Below are 23,682 nucleotides of genomic sequence, written 5' to 3' on the forward strand. Positions count from 1 at the left end.
CTGGTAAGATTTTTTTATGTTTTTGAAAATAAATAAATAAATAAATAAAATAAAGTTTTACCAAGGCTGCATTTATTTAATCAAAAAACAGTAATATTGTTAAATATTTTTACAATTAAAAATAACTTAATATATTTGTTAAATATAATTTTTAATTTAATAATAATTACTGACTCCAAACTTTTAAACTTTTACACTTTGCAACATTGAAAACGCATTATTTAACCCTTGTGTTCAGTCTACCATCACAATCAAATAAACAGGTGAACACACTTTTCTGAGCCTGTCAAAATGATATGGGATTTGGCATTCGGTCTGCAGTGCAGTGGTCCGGAAAAGGTGTACATTGCTTTTTTAGCACATTTTTGACATCAAAAGGGATAAGAACTAAACAACGAACAATTCTTGAGCTCTTTTATGGTTTGGCTCTAGATGTCTTTTCAAGGCAATCATTTACAATTACGGCAACTGCAACATCAAAAAGCCCCATGTTGATTGATTTCACTATGGTCTGAGTGGAGAAAAAATTTTTGATAGATACAAATTACTGCAAAATATGTTCAAAAGAAACACTGCATGTAATCCTTTTTTGTGTAGAGGTGAGATGTGACATCTTTTTACAATGCATTCAACAAGTTCTCCTACTGCAGCTTAATATGCTGAAAAAAATTGCAAGTAAGCTGCAATATTCATAGGTTTATTTCTTGAAAAGTGTAAGCACTGTCTCTGTAGTGTTAGCAAAACTTTATTCTGTTTGATCCAGCATCCAGTTCAACAAAGCATCATTGGCTCAACCAAAGGTGTGACTTATGGGTGGGACTGTCTGTTTGATTGACCAATAGCAGACCGAGGAATGTTTGGGAAACCTTGAGATGTCTTAATTTTCCATTCAGCGAAGCTAGTGGCAAAAAAATAACATATCTCACCTTTATAGTTTTACATAATAGCTAACTCTAAACATGGAAAAATGGCATTGCTACCAAAATAGACATCACAGTGAAGTACAAATCATTCAAGCTCACAAGTTACAAAATTCTAGCATTGCAAAGGATTGCACCATGTAACGAAAAACAGGCTGGATTTATCATCCAACTCAATTTGCAGGAGGCAAAGATAACTGAAAGCTCAAGGATGACATCATGGTATAAAATATCACCCACTGCTTCATAGAATTTAACAATTTTGACACGTTATATTGAAAACAAGGGGGAAATATAGCAGTAGGTCAGTGTACGAAATAAATGTGGGGTCAGACTTACTGGTACTGAGAAACACCTGGTAGGCTTACCTGAGCTTTTGCAGGTAAACTTTGCCTGGGGATCACACATTCTCTTAACGCCCTTGCAGTTGGTTTCGTCACTGCCGTCTTCACAGTCTTTATCCCCATCGCAGCGCCAGCGCTCTGGGATGCAGGTCCCATCAGCACGGCAGTGAAACTCCTCTCCACTGCATTCCACAGGAGGCAATGCTGGACATGACACACACACACACACACACACAAAAAAAAAGATTGATCCTGAGGTGTTCCAATTCCTCAATGACTCCAATGAGTTGGTTCTTTTTAGTGAATCAAACACATACATTGTGACCAGTGTAGTCAAATTCCAAATAAATTACTTTAATGAGTCAGTTCTTTTTAGGGAATCAAACACATACAGTGTGAGTAGTGAATTCCAGTTCCAAACAAATGACTTTAATGAGTCAGTTCTTTTTAATGAATCAAACAAACACCACCAAGACCAATGTAGTCCAATTCCAGCTGTATGAAACTAAGAAGCAAAGACCAGGAGATTCAGATATATCTTTAGCTGGATTCTTTATTGAGAACATGCTATTTGAATAAAGATTGTATGTATTCTATCAATATGGAGAACAGGACTGGACTGAAAGTATATCTGAGTGAAACATCCTGTTGAATGAGAAAAAGAAAAAGAAAAAAGTAGGGTGGGACTTGATTTTGTCCAGTGGGAATTGATTGGATAATTGGATCCTTGTTTGCTATTGCTGTGATCTCATGTGAGTGATAGCTTGTCCCACCCTCGTGCTGAAAAATATCATCATGAGGGCACATTAATTTTTTAAACAAAAATTATGATGTGCATTAATAAATCATTTATAATAAATACCGCAATATTCCATTAAAAAAACAAACAAACAAACAAACAAACAAACAAAAAAACAAAACAAGAATTGTCAAATTTGAATTCATGGGGACATAAACATTTAGTTGGTGCTATTGTTACTTGACTATAAGATTCTTAAATTTGTAATCCTACACAGCACAAATGAGTCTTTTAAGTTCTTTTAAGTGAATAAAACATGTAAAGCACAACATGTGTAGTCCAAGTCCCGAACAAATGACCCTGAATCTGTTCTTTTTAGTGAATCAAACACATATATAGCCAACAGTGTTATCCAATTCCTAAACAAACTCTTCTAATGAGTTGGTTAATAGTGATTCTAACACATACAGCTTACAGCTAACTGTAAGACGTAAAAAATTAAATCAACTATTGAATTTATGCTGCTTCTAATAAAAACAAAATTGAAATTATCTCACCAACTGGGAATAGAAGAATACTTTTTTAACAATGTTTAATACTTAAAATTAATAAAAGACTCGTTAATGGAACCCTTAAGAATGTATTAGAAATTGAAAGGCTAAAAAAATAGAAGGTTTCATAATCGTTTTTTAAAACTCACAGATGCTTTATGTTTAAACTACTTCAGCTAGCCTTAATAATGTTAAACTGGCTGAGATGTATCAAGTATGCTTCAAGATTTCCTCTTGTCACATTAATAAATATTTAAATATTCTCCCCGACCCTGGCAAATACTTAAAGAGTTCGTGCGCTTTCAACGCAAAGGACAAGGGTGAGAATTTCTTCAAAAGTAAGACAAGCACAAAAGAAAAGCCTTCTTTATGTAGCCTGCCTCAATTATCAATTTCTGCTTTATTCTGAACCTTGACTATTGACAGGAGTTAAATACATACTCCAAAAACATTTTTATACACCAAACCTACCTCAATCCCCAACCTACCATCAAACAAAACAAATGGCCTGCTGAAAAAAGACAGCTGGTAACATTACCAACCTTTAAAGACTAAAAGGCCCCCTGCTTTGCTTAAGGCTAATTCTGAGAGTTACCATTGTCTCCTCCACTTTACACATACAGAGCATGTGTTAGACAGTTATCTGAGCCCTGTGCTGGAAGGATATGAGCCGGACAAACCCTCAGAGACGGACAGGAGCCGAGAACCTCTGTCAGGAGCCCGTTTGATGAATGGCTCCAACATTTCTGTGACAAGCTGGTGAGCTGAAAGCATTGGAGGACTTGGCCTCAGCTTTCAGAGGTAATTACAGCAGATTAAAAGATTCAAATCTGTAAGGTGGTTCCCTAGCGAGCTCAGATAAGATTAGATCTGTCAAGTGTATAAAAAGAGAGAAAGTTTTAAACTTGTGTTCCCCAAATTAGGGACGTTGCACCAAGGCAATTACAAGCAACACTGACTTGATCGCTATCGTTCGGCTCTTTGTTAGTCTGCTAATTAGTCATGTTAAACAGATTCTCTGGAAACCACTCGGTAGGTTGGTTAAGTTGTTCATGTACAGAAACGAACACAAATGCGTTTTTAATGAACTTAACAGGGAAATTCGACCTCTCTAAACACTCTTTGATTACTCTGATGTGTTTATATGGCATACACTGTAACTAGAGAGGTCCACAAGTACCAGAGTACTCAGAAATGACAGCAATGATAGATGTAAAGACAATTTTTCTGAATTTTCAAATTCAAACCTTTTTTTTTTTCATTGTTAAATTTTGGCAATATATCTCCATTTTGTGGTCTTGATTAAAGTTTGGACAGCAATGTTGCACAGACACAATGGTACATGATGATTTTCAGTCTGTGGCAGTAATGTCAGTGAGATCATTTGCTGAACACTATAATGACATTTACGCCTCATTTGCAGTTTATTTATATGCTATATTACTATTTGCACTTCTGATTAGGTGCTAACTATATTTTACTGGCTCTGTATTTTGCACAATGACAAAGTTAAATCTAATATAATCAAATCTAGACGCCTTGCAGATGATTGAATGGAACAGAATGCAGGGGCCTTTATACAGATTTTAGAACTTAAAAATGGTGCTCACAATAGATGCAAAGGCAAAATATATCAGTCTGACACATGCATATCTTAACCAACCATTAAAAAAAAAAAAAAAAAAAAAATAGAGCAGACAGAGCTCAGTTTTATAGTAATCATCCCGTAAGCACTTAGTCAAAATTACCTAAATGCATGTCCCATAAGGTAGGCAAAAAGAGAAAAGTGATGACCTACCAGGGGCAACACCAGCACAAGTTACATTTTCATCACTGAAGTCCCCGCAGTCATTGTCCCCGTCGCAGGCCCAGTGATCTGGGATACATCTGCCGCTGTTGCACTTATACTGCCCATTAGCACAGGAGTGAATGCAGCCTGCTTCATCACTGTTGTCTCCACAGTCATCATCTATAATCACAAATACAGGACAGTCATGCATAATTAGTATCAGAATAACTCATTGCAACAGAGAACTTTTGACAGTATGGTGTCCACATACTCTACCATTCAGTTTAAGTGTTGGTAAGATTTTTATTATTATTATTATTGTTTATAAAAAAAAAAAAAGTCTCTCGCCAAGGTTGCATTTGTTTTTATCAAAAATACAACAAAAATGTAATTTTGTGAAATATCCCAACCTTCAGAAATCATTCTAATTTGCTGATTTGCTGCTCAAGAAACATTTATTTTTAATATCAATGTAGAAAACAGTTGTGCTGCTTAATATTTTTTGGGAAACCATGATGTTTTTTGGGGGGGATTCTTCTATGAATGGAAAGTTCAAAAGAAAATCACATGTTTGAAATAGAAATCTTTTGTAACATTATAAATGTCTTCATTCTCACTTTTGATACACTTAAATGCTTCTGTGCTGAATAAAAGTAGGGTCATTCAGTGTCAACTCAACCAGACGTCCTCGGCTCAAATTTTAGATTTTGTTAATATTTCTTTCTGAAGAAAGACAAACATAAATAGTGATGGAAGCCAAAATATTAAATGTCACAGATGCACATTTACTGAGTAATCCACTATTTTGTAGAGGGGGGTCAAAATGACAATCTCACCTGAGATTTGGAGGCAAATTAGAGGGGTGTAAAATGACTTTAGAAAGATGGCAGCATCGCTATTTTATTTTTACACAGAGATTGGTGGATCTATTAGTAGAATCTGTTGACTTAAGCAATCTTTGTTTCATTATATGCCAACACTGACAGTTCAAAAATGGCAAAAACCTTGTGTTTTTTTTACCTCAAGTTTGCATGCCTGTAACTCAAGAAGTATTAAAGATATCCTAATATTCTTTTAGATTCTGATTCTTAACTAACTTTCCTTTTGGTATCTTCATTTTAAAGACCCTCGAAGGTTTATTCCCAGAGATATGGAGATCTTAATGCGTCTCTGTAGGAGCCTGAGAATTATTTTGTTTAAATGTTATATGTGTATGAATTTATATGTTTTTATGTATAAATATGTATATATGTTCTGTTTTCCACTAATGATGTAATGAGGTGAGCTGAACCTATGATGTCAATGTGTTTTAGTTAGACAGTTGGGGGTGTGGCCAATTGGGGAAAGGGACACAGTTTTGAGACACGTCAACTGTATTTCCTCAACAGATCGATGGTCACTATAGTCTCCATGAGTAAATTGGTAAATTGTACACATTTTCAGTGGTCAAAAACCAAATGTGGGTCACTTTGCTTATAGCTGATACTTTTTTCCTTTTAAAGCGGAACATCTGAAGAACAAATAATGTTGAAACTAGAAATGTATCTCTTGTTTTTCTATCAACTCAGTTGCATAGAACATACATGTTTGAGAAATGTATCTTGTTTCCCTCTATCAAAAGAATTGCATAAAAAATAACTCTCTACCAAAAATCCAATGAAAATGGTTGAGGCACATTAACTTGCTCTCCAAGTGTATTTATAATAATCTATATTTCAATCAGTTTTAGGGATATTTGGAAGAAGGGATTTTTTTCATTTTAACAGCTTCTAAAGCTACAAAGAGTTCAAACACATTCAAATTGACATCTCAATATCTCTGGGATTGAACTATATGTAGGGCCTTTAAAATGAAGATACCAAAAGGAAATTTTGTTAAGAACTAGAATCTAAAAGGATATTAAGATATCTTTAATGCTCCTTGTGTTACAGGAATGCAAACGTGAGGCAAAAAACACAAGCAGTGCTTTTTGCCATTTTTGAACTGTCAGTGTTGGCGTATAATGAAACAAAGATTGCTAAAGTCAACAGATTTTACAAATAGACCTACCAATCTCTGTGTAAAAATAAAATAACAATGCTTCCTAAAGTCGTTTTTACACCCCTCTAATTTGTCTCCAAATCTCAGGTGAAAATTGTCATTTTGACCCCCCTCTACAAAATAGTGGATTACTCTGTAAATATACATCTGTGACTTTTTATATTTTGGCTTTCATCACTGTTTACGTTTGTCTTTCTACAGAAAAAAACATTAACAAAATCAAGGGGTAGTTTGTTTGATTTGACACGGAATCACCCAGTATTAATAACTTTTGAACAACAGTGTATGAGGTTGGGCTTCATGTATTGTCACACAAAGTGTGTTGCTCCATCAAAATACAATAAAAATAAATAGATTTTATGATTGTCATACACTTTGGTACCAGAAAATGGCACATTTTCCTTTAGGGGGTCTTTAACCCTGTTGTGCCTCATGGTTTGTTGCACAATACTAGGAACTGAAATGACAAAAACAGAGGACAGCACCACAGGAGTTTTTCAAACAAGAGTCTTCAGGGCATCAAATTACGCCAAGCCTCATTTTGTACTGAAAAATCAGCAAGGTATCCGAAGGCCCTGACCCTGGATAAGAAATACCGCCTCCATATGCTGACCTTGGCTGAATGATCTCATTTGAGAAACAAAAGAAAAAAAAAAAAAAAGCAGGAGAGAGAAAGAAATAAGAAAAACAGATATAAAAAGAGCAGGTTTTATTGGTGATGATGATCGAGTGCTGCACTAACGTATTGCAGACCTTGGGGGCCGGCAATAAATTACAGAGGTTTGTATTTTACACCCTCGTTGATCTGAAATGGAGATATTTCAGATAAAATAATCTGTGAATATTTAATGGTTATTAATGCGATGCACTTCTTGTGTAACAAAAAAAGACTGGACAGTAGGATCAATGGACTTAATTGAATTAAAATGCCGGGCTTTCTTTTATCAGCTCCCAAGAATATAGGCTAATATATCATCTTGCTAAATGGAAGAGCAAGTAAAGCAAATGGTAAAGTATTTTCTTACTTCTGGATACACTCACCTGAGTCACAATGCCACTTCATGCTAATGCACCTTCCATTAGCGCAGCTGAACTGGCTGAGAGCTTCGCAGGTTGGGAACGCTGTGAGCAGAGAGAAAGAGCGTAAGAAATGTTCGCCACAAAAACCCTGACGCTTGAACCCCATCCAATACATCATTGTCTCTTTGATACACTGGAGAAGAAAACCCATTTTTCATTTAGCTTTTAGCTTTGAAAAATTGCAAAAGAAGTTTGTCCTGGCACAGATTGCTCTGTCATGCTAATAGATTAAATTTGGAGGCTCTTTTGTCCTCAGGAAATTTCATAGTTTCTTGCAAGTTTTTGAACCTGTAACTATTCTCCTGCAGCACTTTTTTTTCATACCACAGGGGTTTAGTGCTAGTATTGCGGAAACCAAGACACCCTGAAGGTCATGCAAAATGTCACAGTGAATTATTGCTATTTTCTAGCTAAGGTTAATGAAAAGAAATCACAAACAAAGGAAAAACGAGACCTCACAGATGCAGTGGAAAACAGTCAGAGGCAATAAGAGCTCACCAGGAAGCAATAACACACCAGCAATGCGATAGCACGGTTTGTGCGCTTTACTATAGCGTTGATTTAAAGATATCAAAAGGTTATTGTTTCAACATTATGAATTACTGCAGCTTTTGCTATTAACCTGTGTATCACAATGCCTTTGGTGAAAATCGATTTTTCTTTCTTAAAGATAAGGATTAGTTTATGGAAAAAAAGCACCGGCACATTTTTTTGATGAATGCAATCTGCAAGATTATGAACATAAGTATCTTGTCTCGTACTTCGTTATACCTTTTCGTGAATACATCACAGCTCATCTGCATGTAGGAACAGCGACATGACATGCAGTGGTGAAACAACATCTGTTTCTCTTTAAAATGTCTCTTAGCTCAGTCAAGAAACCCCCACACATATTCAACCAGGTATGTGCATATGCACAGATGAAACAATTTTCAACTTACGAAAAGTAATTATGGCTGTGTAACGGTGCATTTGTTATTAGTGTACTATATGTTCTTTGATGTTTTTGTTTGGTAACAGGCCCTATGCCATATATTATCATGTCTTCAAGTTGTGCTTGATTGTTCTAGCAAGAAACTAATTTCTAAACAAACAAGTATTATTATGAGTAATCATACAAGTAGTCCACACAACCAATCATTTTGTTTTCACATCATTACCATGAACATTGATAGTTCCCTTAGAGAATCCCAGGCTTAAGTGCTGTACTAATGGGCACAATGGTAATAACTTATGACTAATGGCTTGAAGTGACTGAATGCACAAGCTTCTTGTTATAGAATAGATTACAATTCATACATTTACATATAGTATGAAATAATAATAAGAAAGTATTTTAATCAAAATGATGCTCTACCTGAATCCCTCTTATTTATATTTATACCATGGCAGGGCTCCAGACTAACATTTGAGAGCAGTGGCACTGGTGCCACTAAGTTCTACCTAAGGTGGCGCTGTTTTTTAAAGGTAATTTAAAGGACTGTTTAAAGGTAATTTAATCATATTACTATTGTTTTGCATTAATAAGTGCAGTTACTAATAATATTACATGGTTATTCATTGGAAAAAAAAAGCACTGAGCTTGAATTGAGATGTAGATAAAATTATCTTATTAACAGTAACATACAAAAACATTTTTATAGGGAAAAATGTAAATATGCCACTCTTATTAAATGTACCATACTGAACTGACCGACAGCTTCAGTGATTATAAAAAGAGCGCTCTTTCTGTGTAATTCAGTCACAATATGAAAAAGTTTTTGTTTTTCATGAGACTTTTCCTACTTTTCCATATGTTAGAGAGTCATTAAGCGCTTCTCTGTTGGTAATTTAAGTTTAATAATATATTTTTTTAAAGTTTTGTTTGCCTAGAAGTGTTAGTTTTCCTTCATCTTTAAACTTTTAGTTTTACAAATCATCACATTAAAAATAACAATAAAATTGGATAATATTTAGAGCTTTTAAGTGCTGGAAAAAGTGTGAAGCTCTTTAAAAAGTCCTTGAAAAATGCCTGAATTTCACTTTCAAAAGTTTGCATGAACCCTGAAATTAATAATGAAAATGCATTTGAGTATTTCTGCCACAATACCATAGTTTCAGTAGGCGTCACTACATTAAATCCATGGTGATTTGTGGACTGGGGAGCCTTAACTTGTCCGGCACAGTGTTTCTCCTGGTTTCCACATCAGCGCTATTTAATCTGATATCCGTGGTCTAAAGCAGAGAATTATGCGCTGAATTTGAATGCTTCCCACTAAATCTCGCAGCAATGTTATTAATTTTGCGGCAAATTCAAACGCTTTCTCACTGGTTCTCCCAGCGGTGTGTATTGTGTAGTAAGCAGTCTTACGTGATCGAGATCGGTGCACACTGTTCTCGCACTGCGCTGTCTGTTATTGCTCAGTTCTGATAACAGGTCTGTCCTGCACAGCTCAAATGAGTAGCGCTGTTTTGTTTAATTTTCGTTTCATTTGCCGTTTGATGTTTCTCATATGAAACATAAATGGCAGCTCTTATCATTTGTGCAATGTGGTGGTCGCCATAAGGGAAAAAAAAAAAAAAAAAAAAAAAAGGTCCTCATAAGGAAAACAGCTTATAAATCATACTAAATGAAGTGTTATGAAAATGTGAAGATGCAGAAAGTTTTCTGTGATGGGTAGGGTTAAGGGTACGGTTAGTGTAGGGGGACAGATTATCAGTTTGTACAGTATAAAAATCATTACATCTATGGGATGTCCCCATATAACATAGAAACTAGTGTGTGTGTGTGTGTGTGTGTGTGTGTGTGTGTGTGTGTGTTTAAGCAGAGAGTTCATCTAACAACAAAATGCACGCTTAGGAGACTTTGAAATTAAGCATATTTATGTTGTTTCATTACAGAACAATTAAACAGTCATCATACGATGGCCATAAAATAGTAATTGGGATAGAACCCATGAAAATTAATACTAAATTAAGCAAAAGTTGCTAGAATATGTGTCGGCATCATTCACCATTTTTAGATGCAATTCTGCTCCACTGAGTGACATCTCTAAAACACGAACAGCAGTAAATGAAGCACGTGAGATTTCAGAAATAACAGATCCCAAGGGCTTCCCAGAGAAAATTACTTTTAGGGAATTGTTTTTTCCCTCACAAATAAAACCTTTGCCAGCACAAATAAGAACTCTTAGAAGTCAGTGGAAAGCACATCATTCGAAGTGTTGCTAATCTAGGAGACTGTTACAAGTCAAGATTACAGTTGAGTCAACAAATAAAAGAAAAAAAAAAAGTTGTATTTGAACATTTATTCCCAGAACATGCTGCTGTTATTGTTGACAGCAGTAAATCCCACTTCTAAATTTCACAACAGAGTGTTCCAGTCCCCTGACTTTGGCAATTACTACTTTCAACAACCAGTTTTCACAATAGATCAGGTTCAACAACAGGAAGTGAGACTGCAGGGGTAATAACTCTGCCCAGTGAAATCTGATTTGACGGGGAAAAAAATCACTTATGAATCTGTGCAGTAGACAGTGGCAGTTCGAGTTCATATCTCTTAGATTATAATACAATCCTATCTTCAAGATAGGTCTTCAACAAGCTAGTATTGTTGTCTATTAAATAAAACAGAAGCAAAAATTTCTACATTAAAACCACATGAAATTTTACATTTATAGTACCAAGGGATAGTTCACCCAAAAATTAAAATTCTGTCATCATTTACTCCCTCTCAAGTTGTTCCAAACCTGTATAAATGTCTTTGTTCTGCTGTACACAAAGGAAGATATTTGGAAGAATGTTTGTAACCAAGCAGATCTCGCCCCCCATTGACTGCCATAGTAGGGGGAAAAAAATAAAAAATACTATGGCAATCAATGGGGGGCGAGATCTGCTTGGTTACAAACATTCTTCCAAATATCTTCCTTTGTGTACAGCAGAACAAAGAAATTTTTACAGGTTTGAAACAACTTGAGGGGGAGTAAATGAAGACAGAATTTTCATTTTTGGGTGAACTATCCCTTTAAATTGAGAAAAAGGGCTTCAAAAATATTAAATATTAATATGTATATTAATGATATTTAAATATGATATACATATAAATACCATATACATATGCATTACATAAATATATTAATAATACAATATAATCATCATCATCATCATCATCAAATTTATTTATATTATATTTTGAATACTTTGATAATAAATCCCACATTTTGTTTCTTTTTGAATCGGAGCATAGGCCTAACCTGACAGTCGCATGACATACCATAGTCTAAATTTTTGTAAAAAAAAAAATTTTTTTTCGTAATTTAAAAAAAAAAGAAAAGAAAATACTGAAGATCCATAGGAAATTACTTTATTGTCCTGTTTAAAGGTCAATTTTACCCCCAAATGAAAACTTTGTCATCATTTATTATTTGTTACTTTTGTGAAACACAAAAGTTCCTTTTTTTGTAGCTTGGTGGTATTAACTATCCACTTTCAATGCATGGAAAAGAGCAGTTCAAACTTTTTACATAAAAAAATGAAATGAGGGTGAGTAAATGATGACAAAATGCACATATTTGGATGAACCATTCCTTTTCTTATGGCAGTGATGGCTAATACCAAAATGCCACAGCTACACTGGAATACCAATATTGTAAGAAGGCAAAACATATTTTAAAAGCTGCAAAATGCTTCGAGAATGGTAATTAGCACACAGCAAGCTAAGCGTCACCATGTTAGGTGTTGTGCGCAGTGCAGTTGTGGGAGCCAGTGAAGCTCTACGTCTTTTGGCCCAGCTTGATTACGATTAAATGAAGTCAGGCATGCACTCTAATTACTGCTTACAATGAGAGTGTTTGTGCAAGAGTGTACTGAGGCAGCCTAAGACACAGCAGAGGTAACCAAGACAATGCCACTTTGAGCAATTTGCAGCATTTGGTGACAGAAACCCAGAAAGCTACATTGTTACTGCATAGCATAATAGAAAAGTGGCACAAGAGTTTTAAGTTTTAAATTTTGTTCTCGAGGGAGTAAAAATGACAGGAAGGAAAAGTGATATATGATGAAACCATGATACCGTGAAAAGATGCATTTACACAGACCTTTTAAATGTACATATAAACGTAAAGGGACCCTAGGGAAACAATGTATCACATGCTCGAATGTTGATTTTTGTGCATAGTCAACAGAAAACAGGATGTGCATCAATTGTCATGACAGAGAGCTAGAGATGGTATGAGGCTGACATGTAAAAAATAAATAAATAATAAAAAATAAATAACAACTGTCCAGCATTTTAAAATGGTTTAGTTTAGTCAGATTAGTTTCTGGCTTAAGAAAAAAAAAAAAAAAAAAAAGACACCCATCGCCTTTAACAGTTAAATAATATTCCCTAAAGAAAACATACACAAGTATAATTAAGTTGTTGCACTTATTTATAGTATAAGGGAAAAAAAGGAAGGAAAAAAAAAAAAAACAGACTCTGTGCCTTCTTTTCATACGGACTGATTGCAAAGAAATGTTTTTTGACTGAGACTGCTTGTGTAAGAAGAGACTCTTCAGGGTCTCCTGTCTTACCCAGCATTTCCAGAATTCACGTTCTGTTCTGAATAGTCATTTCACTGTGGGAGTTCACAGTGGTAACTTTCCTGGGTCATTTCCTCTCAAAGCCCTGTGTCATTTCCTTTCGTCTGCTTTCAAGGTCTGGGATTTAGTTATGGTGAGCTTTTAACATCAGAGAATTTCTGATTGGTATTACTGCCACACTCTTAAAAGCTCTTGCATCTAAGTTTAATTCCCATTTCCTTTCTGCTTCTAAAAGCACAGACTCTGGGGCTGGAAGAATGTACATGGTTAACATTGTACTCGGGTCTGAACATTGACATGTAGCTGTTGGTGGAGGAATAATATAAGAGTGGGCTGCAAAGACATACCTTTAGAGTAGGGCTGTTGATTTAACATGTTAATTTAATGAATTAGTAATGGGGGAAAATAATGCGTTAAAATTATTAACGCATTTAACACTCCTGCCCCGCCCCAGTCCTACGTAGGTCATCTGACATTTCATACAGTTGATTGATGATGAATTTGTTGGAATGGCCCTAAAATTTAAGATATCAAGGAAAAAAGGCCCCTGTATGAGTTTTTGTCTTGTATTTATATAATATGATATAATTAAGCAATATCACGTGAGTAACGAGTGCAATATCACACAAGTGTTGTTTTTGTTCCAAATAGCACAAGTGCAAATGCGATATTGATTTTAAATAAGAAGTTATTAAGAAGTTAATATTGCATGTTACTTTGACACAATATTGTCTTGTAATTGTCAATTTTGCCAATGAAAAAATTGCCTATAAAGCCAGAGCAGAACTGTTGTGTGTCTTCGATGAACACAGTTTTCGTTTCTGAATGAATCTGCGTTTTGAGCAAATCAATCAGGTGAATCAATGATTCAATGGCCCATTTATAAAGAGAGCCATTTACTTCATTCTTGAATGAATCAGCTGTTTGAACAATTGAATAAATGAATGACTCAATGACTTACTCATTAAGATATTTACCGCCACTTTTACTGGCAGTTTTAGTTTCTTATTTAGATTATCATTACATGAAAAAAGTTCATATTTTCATATTAATAAAAAAACATTAAACGTATAGTTCATCATTTTATCAGCATTTATTCATAATTTTATCATCATTTACTCAAAAAAAAAAAAAAAAAAAAAAAAAAAAAATATATATATATATATATATATATATATATACAGGGGCAAGGGAAAAAAACTGGATGAGAAAATAATCAATATTACAAAAATAAAACAATGCAAATGTTAAAAAAAAATTGACATTAAAAAGTGTAAAATCACTTGTTTTTCTAAAGAAACACTGTCAAACAGCAACACCCGCAGGTAAAGTTATAGCGGTAGTCCGCGTCTCTGTGCCTCCCTTCAGCTCATATAGAAACAAAGCAGAGCCCCCTAAGCGTGCGGTGGGTTTAGTGGGGGGTAACTGAGAATGAATGGGGGAAAGTCACGTGAGAGGAGGCAAACTGCACTATGATTGGATATGATCGGTTATGATTGGACATGATTGGTTCGATAAATTCCGCCTCTTGAAGTGATGCCGTTAATGGGAAGACTAATTAAAAAGTAAGTAAACAACTGTCACTTACATATCACCGCTTTGTGTCATGTTAAAATCAAACTCGAAATGGCCTGAAAACATGATGATCGGGGTTTTTTTCAGTGAGCAATCAGCGTGGTGAAATTAAAGGTACATCTTTGTGTCTGTGAATGAGTGACTAGTGTGTACAAGCTTGATGACTGCTGAAAATAAAATGACTATTAAAAAGAAAAGCTGAATATTAGTTAATAATCATATTATTAGTTATTATTTTAGAATAAATGTAAAAATGAGTAAAAAATCTAACTTGATGAAATTTATACTTGGTTTTAATAAATAAAACATTACATAGTGTAAAAATAACAAAATAGAATTGTATTTGGTGTTTCTTTTTATGTAATGTTAACTTAAGATTGTGTAACAGGGACATAAATGAGGACTTTGCCTCCTCAAATGAAAACACCACCGCACACCACTGATATATATATATATATATATATATATATATATATAATTCTTTCTAAAGCTACTTTTTGTAATGTCTGTTGGATGCTTTTCTCATTTAACACAATTATACAAGTAATTTCTCAGCCAAAATTGATGCGTGATTCATTTGTGATTAATTAGATTAATCGCTTGACAGCCCTACTTTGGAGGCAATGCTCTCTCAGAACTGGCAAGTGTTACCAGTCATTTGAGAGCCAAACTGACTATGCTATAGCATAACCTGTCCAAGCAAGGCACATTGTGGTCTTTGTCATTGCCTTATTCCTAGTTTTTTGGTTTGTTTTCAATATATTTGGCTTGCAGAGAAGCATTTAATGGGGTCAGATTTGGCACAAGCATTGGCACTGTGTTGGTGGAAAGGAGAAGAGAGAAACTTGTCCTAAGTAAGGCAGGTTGATGATGACAGCGCTGACAGATTCACCAGTTATACCACAGTAAATTTTGCAAAGCCAATTAGTTAGTAGGACAGTGACTCACCACAGGATGTGGACTCGTCTGACATGTCTCCGCAATCATCATCTTGATCGCAGCGCCACGCCTCTGGTACACAGCGACCATTACCGCAGGTGAACTGACCAGCCCGACATGGCTGGGCTAAAGACAAAATGATAAAGGGAACAAGAAAATTATTCATGACATTTAGAGTTTTTAGCATTGGCCATCTGGGATGCAAATCTCAAAGAATATAACGATTTTATTCCAATTCCACCTAATGATTTTGTTAAACGTTATTTTAGCAATTTTGAAAAAAAAAAATGTTTAGACAATATTTGGCAGATATTAGCAAAAACCATTATCAGAACATCAAAAAAACAAAAAACAACAACAACAACAAAAAAACCTGGTTGTATTAAAATGAATGAATGAATGAATCAATCAATCAATCAATCAATCAATCAATCAATCAATCTTGCACCAGTTCTTGATTTCTAATCCCAGTGGCCAGAGTTTGAACACACTCATAAGAGGTAATCAATTTAAGGATAGTTTCTTTAAGCTGGTTTAGTCTGATGTGCGACTCCAGGAATTAGTCCCACCAAAAGGCAATCTTTTAATTCAGAGCTTACTGATCAAAATTTCATTGATACACCAGAGACTATTTTACAGCCAATTCAAGCAATTCTCTGCTTCAGATCATCTTGAATCATGAAATATTAAATCGCTTTAACATCTGCTGTCAATTTTAGCTCCTCACTGATTCAGTATAATCACTCGTGTTCCACATCGCTTTGCTCTAACAGTTTCTGCCAAGTCAACAAAGGCCTGAGCCTTCTTCGGCTTTATCAGAGGGATGTCAGACTGTTGACAGCATTTATCACATCTGTTCTTCCCTTCCATTGATCTTACAGCACTTAAAGTAGTGAAAGAGTGTTAACTCCTGGAAACAGGCCAGGTGTTACTCTAGTTAGAAAAAATGAGGTTGGGGAAAAGTGATTTTTACAATCCGTAGTGAGAATGTTCACTTCGTTGCACATACATGCTTAGCGATTATCATGCTCCCATAAGAAAGTCAATGCTCCTTGCCCTATTATAGTACCTGAGAAGGTAGCTCGAAATGAGAATCAGCAATGAAATAAATAACATTTCAAAAATGGTAAATCACTATACAATTGCAGAGGCTGATGCAGTCACTCACTTTTCAATGGCAAATGAAAACTGAAATGTTCACATTTCATAAAACCAGGTTTTAAAACATTTTTAACCATAACCTGAAATAGTATGTATCTTAGAATTGATATTTGCATTGCTATTTTTAATTTTGAAAGCCTCTTAAAACATGAAAATATGCATGTCACTTCTACATAAAGTAGTTTTGTAAAAAGTAGCAAAAGCAATTTTTTTTTAATATATACATAGCATACTTGACAAGTTTAAATAAGGACAAAATTAAATTAATAAGAATATAATTATTAATATTTAATAATTTATATATAAAGATATATTGTCACATATATTGTCATATATTTTTATTACTAATATTATTATTTAATTTTTTTTACTAATTACCATTATGCCATTTATCATATGATGTTAATTGGTAAATATTAAAATAATAATACAAGTGATATTGAGATAATGTTTGTTTTTAGATTGTACATTTATTTAGTGTGACCCTGAAACGAGAAGGACTATTAAAATAATTCATAGAGCACAGTAAGTTTAATGTATGATTGATACTTTTCATTTCTGAAGCAAAAATACCACAATAATTGTAGAATGACTTAGTGGTATGACTGGCAGATATTGGTGAATGAATCTGTTTAATATGTATGAGGGGGTAGAGTTCTACCTGAGCATGTTTTATTAGACTCATCTTCATTATCTCCACAGTCATTGGTTCCATCACAAAGCCACCTCTTGGGTATGCAGCGGTTATTGGGACACTTGAACTGGTCAATCGGGCAACTGTGGTTAGCTGGAAGGCACAAAGGAAGCAAAAAAATTTCACCACATGTCAAACAGGAAATATTTTGCTAAAAAAAGTACATATTGTACTTAAGAACGTAACAAACCATTTGCACGCTTGACATTTTTTGTTATTGTTTTTGTTTTTTTGCAGGTAAGGGGGGGGGGGGGGGGGGGGGGGGGGGGGGTTGACATGTTTTGTTATACTGCTGACAGCCCACTCTACGTATAAGTGAGTTCATATGCATAATACTCTACTTTTGTTTTGACACAGCACTTTTCATTGTGCTATTCATCTATTCTCCTGAGCTAGCTTCACATTTATCTCAAAAATATGCATTTGCCCTCAGGCATTTGAGTTTATTTAAAGTACTGCCTGTGTTTTCCTCTACTATTTGCTCTATTTAATAACAGAGCCTTCCATTACTCACAACCCTGGATACTCAACACGTACCCAACAGACAATGAGTAACAGATGAAATGGAATTCAAGTGGGATCAGGCAATAAAGTTTCAGGCGTATTAAACTATAGGACATCCCAGCAGAGCAGAAAATTGATTTTGCAATTCTGATAATTCTGGCAGAACATCACGTTAAAGTATTTCTCATAGTGAAAAATGACTCAGCCCTCAACGTTTTAACATGATGCTTATCTTATCGATTAGCTCATGAGCTGATTGTGCAGTGGGATGCAGTGCGTGGGAGAACATTTTGATACTGGCATTGATATTGCAGTTGTTTTTCCCTGAGATGTCAATTAGCAACTTGTTAATTTTCAACAAATTACATGCAAACAGCCTGCTTGTTCATATTTAGATGCTTTTATCCAATGCAATTCAAGCTAGAGTATATATTTTATTAGCATATACATATAATTATTATATAGCTCTAAATTTGGGAATTTTACACATTTTACACATAAACATTGTGAATTTTAATATTTTTGCATAACGACCACTGAACTGTATATTGGACCACTGTATACACCTTACCTTATATAGTTTCATGTATACCTTTGCTACTTTCATGTTTTTCGTGTCACTTCGAGGCTTCTCTATTTATATGTGACCCTGGACCACAAAACCAGTCATAACGGTCAATTTAAAAAAAAAAAAAAAGAGATTTATACATCATCTGGAATCTGAATAAATAAGCTTTTTTGATGAATGGTTTGTTAGGACGTGATAATATTTGGCCGAGATACAACTATTTGAAAATCTAGAATCTGAGGGTGCAAAAAAAAAAAAAAAAAAATCAAAATATTGAGAAAATTGCCTTTAAAGATGTCAAAATGAAGTCCTTAGCAATGCATATCCACTTACAAAAATACATTTTTGATATATTTACGGTAGGAAATTAAAAAAATATCTTCATGGGACATGATCTTTACTTAATATCATAATGATTTTTGGCATAAAAGAAAAATGGATAATTTTGACCCATACAATGTATTGTTGACTATTGCTACAAATATACCTGTGCAACTTATGACTGGTTTTGTGGTCCAGGGTCACAAATATACATTTTATATATACATCTTTCACTTTCACACTACCATTCAAAATTTCAGGGCAGTACCACACTACCATTCAGTTTCACGGTTTACACAAAAATATTAAGCATCACAACTGTTTTCAACATTGATAATAAGAAATTTAAATTGGGCACCAAATCAGCATATTAGAATGATTTCTGAAGGATCATGCAAGACTGATTATTCCATAATGATGCTGAAAATTCAGCTTTGCCATAACAAAAATAAATTATATTTTAAAATAGAAAACACTTATTTTAAATTGTAATAATATTTCACAATATTACTGTATTTCTGATCAAATAAACACAGCCTTGGTGAGCATAAGAGACATTTTAAAACAAATATATACAGTGAATTAATATTGTGATATTGTTGCAGTGTTCATCTTGTTACTAGGTCGGTATAAAATGGATGATACCTGTACAGAATGAAAATTTCTGTATTTTAGTGATACATCACAGAAATATATGACACTGTGTGCATGCTAAATGACACAGCTTGAGGCCACAGTGGTTTGATGGCTCAGTATAACAGGCACAACAGGGATTATACGTCCTAGTCAGGGAGGAAGAAAACAAGGTACATACAGCATATGTGGGCCTCCTCATCACTGCCATCTAAACAGTCATCATCTCCATCACAAATCCAATTGGCTCGAATGCAACGCCAGTTCCTGCACTGAAACTCATCATTTCTGCACCGCTGGGGCTCCTCTTGACCTGCAGAGTCTTCAGGAGAAAAAAACAAAACAAAAGCAAAACTGATTTGTAGGGGAAGAACTTCAAGGAAAATATAGTCAAACACTGTATTGGGTTGATGTGGCGTCTGAGGGTGAGATTACGAGTAAAGTAACAGATTGTTTTTTCTTTAATTTACACCATTATACTTGTGTTACTTTTCCAAATAAGTCAAGCGTGTTACTTTTCTCTTTATTACAGCATTGCAACACGACAAAGAAGATTTTTAGAGATTTAAGTGGCTCTCCTAGTCCTCCATGTATTTTTTTCTAAAGGAAATCATATTTTTTTAAAAAGCCTACCAGAGCATGTTACATTGTTCTTGTCCAGGTGCTGTTTGTCGGCACATGCGCACACTCGGCCTCCTGGGACGGCCAAACAGAGGGTACCACAACCACCATAATTCACCCGGCAGGCATTGTCACCTAAAAAACAAACATAGGACTAAACAACAGATATCTACAAATCTTCTTTCCCACTGGCAGGACAGCTGTTTATGTGTTCATCCCTTTATGGCTTTTAGCAATGTCTCTCCTTGAAACAGAGAACATAAAGTTCTTCTTCACTGCCCACTCAGAACCAATTTCCTGCTCTTCCGGGATGCAGGTGGTACACGGGGCATTATTTTTAATCACACGTCAAGTAAATTATGGGAAACATTGGAGAAGAGAGCCATTTGACACTCTTCCTTTCACAGACATAATTCGTTGTGTGGGCAATGACACCTACGAAGGGGGAGGAGAGGAGAAAAACACAGTTTGTGAGAAAACTGTCACTTATTAAGTTGAGGCATGGGCACAATAATAGGGTTTCATTTAGAAAGGGGTTGAAAGGCATTGCCTGAGCCAATGAGATAAAAACTGCTTTGTAATGGCCAATCTGTGGTGCTCCAAAGAGTGGAAACACAATTAATCTTTTTCCTGACAAGCGTTTTGAAGAAATTTCTCTTCTGCTGAGAATGTAGACTGTCAAAAAGCCCAAATTTTGGGGGTAGGAAATGCATACATGACATAACGGGACTCTCCCACCCTCCCCCGTCACAAATCTCGGTGTTAAGAGTGTTGTAAGTTGGATGTCAAGATGAGAATATTTAAAACATGATATGAGTCTGCTGGTCCCAGCTGCCTTCATCGTCTTTCTCAAAAGAGTGAGTCTCTCTGACATGCGGCGCACTGTCTGCTCTCCTAAAAACGCACCGCCCTCAGGTAAGTAAGAGATGAAACATGTGGGAGTCAAACACACTCCTGTGTTCTCTGTGCTGCTTGTCTGCGTGCGCGAGGGCCCTGCTGAGTAGCGTCCCTCCCTCTGCGTGTTGTGACTGGCACTTATGAGGGAGGATGACAGTAATCAACCCTCCTTGCCTCAGACATCCACACAGAGTTAAACATTCTAAACAGAGCTTTAGCCCCCACTTCACCAGATTAAACCCACCCACTCAACAGTACGGCTCCTGCTCTGCAGTTGTGTCTATGCTAATCAAAGTTAAAGCCATGAAAATCTGTAATAGCTGTGCTGTGTGTGAAAAAATGCAATTTATTATGAATTTTCTGAAAGAATGCACTAGTCCATGTAATATGTGATTCATTTTCCCTCCAGATTCTTTTGTGTATTCAATTCATAAATATTACAATTTGATAATATTAAATCATTATGTACCAAAGTTGTGTACCATTCAAGAATGAATTGAACAATATCTGGAACGTTTGGGGTCGGTAAGATTTTTTAATATTCTTGAAATATTCTTGATTTTTTTAATATACTATGATACTATATATTATACTATATATTATGATTACTAAGGCCTCATTTATTTGATTAGACACACACACACACACACACACACACACACACATTCGGTCTTAAAGTGACAGCAGCCTATATACCTGCTGCTTAATTATTCAATTATTCTTCTTCTCCGAAATTAATCGCATTTTTGAGGGCCTAAACATGCTCGAAAACTCATGAAAATTTGCACACGCGTCAGAAGTGGTGAAAATTTACATCTGATATGGGTTTCAGAATTAGGTGTGGCAAAATGGCTTGATAACGCCACCTACAAAATTTCAATTAAGTGCCCTTCACGCTACGTTTCACGTACAGGTATGAAATTCGGTAGACAGATGTAACAGCCCAATACCTACAAAAAAGTCCCTGGGTGCAAAATCTGTAAACCCAACAGGAAGTGAGATATTTTGAATTTTCTCTGCAAAATTTTTGTAGGTTTTGCCATTCTCCAACTAGAGATTTGCCATTCTAAAACTCCTAGAGATTTAATCAATTTCTTGGAATTTCAATACAGTAAATTCATCTTCCTGTTATTGCAAATCAAATTCCCCTTTGTTGTAGCCAATTCAATTTAAATTCCAACTTACCTGTATGAATTAAAAAAAAAAAAGAAAAAAAAGAAAAAAAAGAAATTATGATGATTACACTTTAAAATATTATTTAAAAGAAGATGAAAAATGTGTCATTCTGTAATCTTTAACTTTTCTTTTAGAGTTAAAGTGCCTTTACCCAGCTGGCTTTGTGCATCAAATACTCGGAGCCCAAACAGAGGAGGTCTTTCACTTCTCAGCAGAGTGACTTCACCAGAGACCAGATCCAGCTGGAAGATGGAGGCGTTCATGTATTCTGTCCAGAAGATGGAATTTTGGTACTGTGCAATCCCAAATGGGTGATTGAGTTCCCTGCCACTGTACACAACCTACAGTGAATAGCAAAAAATATATATATTACCATGTACTGTTGTGACAACTGTGGTAGAGGATAAACCTTTTTTTTCCCTCTTTAATATAAAAGGCTTGATAGAAGAACTTGAACGGATGAAAAGTTTAAAGAGAGATCTCAACAATGTTTCAATGCTTCAAAGATAAAGTATGCCAGCAAACTCTTAATCTGCACTCTCATTTCACATTAAATTCATTCTTGTAAAACCAAATTATCCAAGCTATACATTCATCATACATTTATAGCTTGTTTATTCTGTCAAAGTTTGTCTCAATAATAGAGCTGTTCAGTCATGACGTCAATTCGTGGGCCTATCCAGAAGTCTAATTTGCCATGGGTTCCCTCAGGAATTTCTAATGGGTTTTTATAAAGTGGTTTTCGATCTAAGTGAAATAAAGTCTGTGGTCAACATTATTTGAAGAGTCTTTCTCATTCTGTGCAGAAACATTAACTATGTACAGTCAGACCTCAAATGTAGATTTTGAAATCACTGTGTGCTTTAAAAAATGTGAGTTTACATGATTGATTAATTGATGAGTTGTAGTCCTTATTAGCAAACATGAGCATTGAAGTTGTAGTCCTTATTAGCAACTTATTTGAAACAGAATTCACATTTGAAGTATGACTGTGGATAATATATGTTGTAGAACAAAACAAGTAAGACTTTTCAATTAAATTAGGAGGAAACCTAAGCTAAATGCTAATTCTCTTCCAGGCTTTAGGAAGTTCTGTCTAATGGTTTTTAAAGGACTAGTTCACTTCAGAATTAAAATTTCCTGTTAATTTACTCACCCCCATGTCATCCAAGATGTTCATGTCTTTCTTTCTTCAGTCGAAAAGAAATTAAGGTTTTTGAGGATGACATTCCAGGATTTTTCTTTTTCCAAATTGCAGTTTCAATGCAGCTTCAAAGGACTCAACACGATCCCAGCCGAGGAATAAGGGTCTCTTGTCTAGCAAAACAATCAGTCATTTTCCCCCCAAAAAATAAAAAAATAAAATAAAAATGTATATACTTTTTAACCAATGACAGAAAATGACTAATCGTTTCAATAGACAAGACCCTATTCCTCGGATATGACCATGTAGAGCCCTTTGAAGCTGCACTGAATCTGCAGTTTGGACCTTCAACCCATTTTACCCCAGTGAAGTCCACTATATGGAGAAAAATCCTGGAATGTTTTCCTCAAAAACCTTGATTTATTTT

General features: G+C 35.0%; 1 protein-coding gene across 10 annotated transcripts in view; it reads right to left on the reverse strand.

The window, feature by feature from the left end:
- Positions 1-23,682, reverse strand: part of lrp1bb (low density lipoprotein receptor-related protein 1Bb) — a 308,080-nt gene that overhangs the window by 121,796 nt on the left and 162,602 nt on the right. For all 10 annotated transcript variants that reach the window (XR_007931607.1, XM_051905644.1, XM_051905648.1 and 7 more), the window contains 8 exons: positions 22,263-22,452; positions 20,051-20,173; positions 19,599-19,739; positions 17,359-17,484; positions 15,546-15,662; positions 7,425-7,505; positions 4,353-4,523; positions 1,289-1,468 (listed from right to left, as the gene is read on the reverse strand). Coding sequence is in view for 9 of the 10 variants with exons in the window: in XM_051905644.1 (XP_051761604.1) it covers positions 1,289-1,468; positions 4,353-4,523; positions 7,425-7,505; positions 15,546-15,662; positions 17,359-17,484; positions 19,599-19,739; positions 20,051-20,173; positions 22,263-22,452 (1,129 nt within the window). In the remaining variant the exon portion in view is untranslated. The remainder of the gene's footprint in view (positions 1-1,288; positions 1,469-4,352; positions 4,524-7,424; positions 7,506-15,545; positions 15,663-17,358; positions 17,485-19,598; positions 19,740-20,050; positions 20,174-22,262; positions 22,453-23,682) is intronic.

This window comes from Ctenopharyngodon idella, chromosome 9, assembly GCF_019924925.1.
Source record: "Ctenopharyngodon idella isolate HZGC_01 chromosome 9, HZGC01, whole genome shotgun sequence".
Lineage (NCBI taxonomy): Eukaryota > Metazoa > Chordata > Actinopteri > Cypriniformes > Xenocyprididae > Ctenopharyngodon > Ctenopharyngodon idella.